A 2,824-nucleotide genomic window follows, 5' to 3' on the forward strand; every position below is an offset into this window, starting at 1 on the left:
CCGTCGCGGTTAAGGTTCGCAGACGACGCAAATTGTGGTGATATCACGTTGTAGTTTTGCTTAGGACGGCAAAGAAATGTACAAAATTTTAAATCGCACGTGCTGAGCTATTGTTTTGCCATTTAGATGTTCTATTTTTCCATGTCCTCGTTGTCGTCGCCGTCGTGGTTTGCTTAAGGTCCCTGCTTAGTTCTGTTTGGAAAAAACTGCAGGATCAAACAAGCCGACCGACCATAATTGTTTTGTTTTGGATTCCTCGAAGGTCCGGTTTGTTTTTTGTTCAAGAGGAAGGCTTTGAGGCCTTTTCTTACCGAATTCTCTTCTAGTGCAATTGTAATATGCTAAGCAGAATATTTTTGAGGGTATTTTTACAAACAAGAATCAAATTTAAAATTTGAGGGAAAAAAATTAAACAAAGCAATAAGCATAACTTGTGATTACAAACTATTCTGCTCCAAGCAAAAAAAAAATTAAAAAACTGATCTAAGGGAAAAATTAAAAAATGAAGTCTAGAATTATTAAAATAACCACCTCCTTAAATCGTTTTTTTATTTAATTCGATAGAAGTCAATATTGGTATGTCGTGATAATTTCGCCCTTAATCCCCTCTCAGTTCCAAAATTATCGCAAATAAGTAAACGAACCGTCACCTTAACTTTTAAAGTTGCAAGTCGCTTCTTTAGCGGGGTAGTTCAATTGTAATGTCAATATTTATTACCTTGTCACGTTCACCCACGCTTATTTGTATTCATCTATTGAAATTCATTCAAGACAAAGACTTTTCAGATAAATAGGACCCATCCTTAACACTTTGGTCGAACAAAACACTGACTACATCGAAGTTCAGCATTGAGATATCTAACCTTTGGATAGCTCACTCGCGAATTAACGAGTATCAAGGGAGATAATGACTGTCAACATAAGCGTGAGGCATTTCTTTGAAAACAGCTCACAGACAACCAGCCATACAGACTCGAGTAATTCCGACCAAGCTTGTGAAATAACAGCCGACTCCGCTGTAGAGATTACAGCGAAAGCTCTGGCTTATATATTTATTTTCCTGGTTTCGTTTTTCGGAAATATCTTTCTTCTTGTGGTCATTTACAAAAACAAGCAGCTACAAAGATCCATCAACTACTTCGTTTTCAACATGGCTGTATCCGACCTCTTCAACCCTTTGACCATCATGACTGTGAAGATCGTTGAGATCATTTCAGGATCGAGTTCCTGGAAAGTTGATCGTCCGTGGCTTCTGGGAAACATTCTATGCAAACTTGCCTACTTTCTGCCAGATGTTTCTCTTGTGGTTTCCATTGGAAGCCTTCTTTTGATCTCAATAGACAGGCTCATCGCTGTCGTCTCTCCACTGAGAGCCAAACTTATCTCCTCAAACGTACGATTGATCAGCATTCTAAGCACGTGGTTTGTCGCCATCGCCGTCCACGCACCGTATTTTTACAGTTTCAAACTGATCCCCTACGAAAATGAAACGTATTGTAAGTTGAATTGGGGACCGGCATTCGACCACGTGGAGACGCACAGAGGATTTGTTACAGCAACTTTTATCACTTTCATCCCCATTCCCGTTTGTGTCCTAGCCGGTGTGTATAGCATTATCGCATGGAAAATGAGAAAAAAGAACAAAAAAACTAGAGAGAAACTGTCCTGTCGCCAAAACCATCGAGATCAACAGCTGAGGAAAATTGTCAGATTAGCAATGGCCATTATCATTTCTTTCGTTTCCTGCATGACTCCCCTGCTTATAAATTCATTTCTTAGAATTTTTCTGTGGAATTGGGAATCACCACCCATTTGTGCATTTCAGACAGTTATTCCATTTATTTCTGTCTTTCTGTTGCATTCGTGGAGTGCGGTAAATCCTTGCATTTGTTTTATTTTTAGCGAGAACTATCGAAACGGCCTCAGGCAATGTTTTCACTGTAATGGCCTCGGTCGCAGAATACCAAGTTTGCAAGACAACTACCAAATGCAAACGATGACGAGCTCCTGCAAGGACAGTTCTCTTCAGATCTGTTCAAGTAGCATACATATTATCTCCTAGAGCAGAAAAGCTTGAACACTATCTATCTATATATATATATATATATATATATATATATATATATATATATATATATATCCGTCCACGCACCGTATTTTTACAGTTACAAACTGATCCCCTACGAAAATGAAACGTATTGTAAGTTGAATTGGGGACTGGCATTCGACCACATAGAGACGCACAGAGGATTTGTTATGGCAACTTTATATAGGCATGCATACATGCATGTATGTATTTAAATCCTTACTTAGAAAATAGACGGGATAATCATTGGGTATGCACGTAGAGAACACTGTGGAGTGTTTAATTAAGATCTAAGTGCCACATACATTTGTTCATATTGCAGTATATCTGTTTTCTCCGTCTGATGGTTTCCTATTACGAGATCATAAGTTTATCGTGTCAAGAGCCCATCACGTGATGGGCTCCTGATCGTGTAGATCTTATATTAAGGGGCTGGACTACAATTTATTCACTTTTCCTACTTGCTTTTGGTATGGATGATCTAAGAATCATTTGCATGTTAAAAAAAAATTAAGTGTAAGCATATTATTATAGCGAATTTAAATGCAAAACTTCTTCTAATGAATAAAGTGATAAAAACCCATATTTAAGCAGCATATGCATAACTGAATCTTTCGGCTTCTTTCTTTTTAACTGACCTACCTATCGCGTTTTCATTAAGAAATAAGAATAATGAAACAATTTCCTTAGACGTATTCCATAGCATTCGCGAAAGATAATTCTTTTTCATTATAGGAT

General features: G+C 37.7%; 1 protein-coding gene across 1 annotated transcript; it reads left to right on the top strand.

Annotated features, from left to right (window-relative positions):
* Positions 1-671: 671 nt before the first annotated feature.
* On the top strand, positions 672-2,823 carry LOC113682412 (endothelin receptor type B). Its single transcript, XM_089192584.1, is given in 2 exon segments — positions 672-1,963; positions 1,965-2,823. Coding segments are annotated over 2 exon segments (1,092 nt in total). The 5' UTR covers positions 672-907; the 3' UTR covers positions 2,001-2,823.
* Position 2,824: the final 1 nt, after the last annotated feature.

This window comes from Pocillopora damicornis, chromosome 13, assembly GCF_964200805.1.
Source record: "Pocillopora damicornis chromosome 13, jaPocDami1.2, whole genome shotgun sequence".
Classification (NCBI taxonomy): Eukaryota; Metazoa; Cnidaria; class Anthozoa; order Scleractinia; family Pocilloporidae; genus Pocillopora; species Pocillopora damicornis.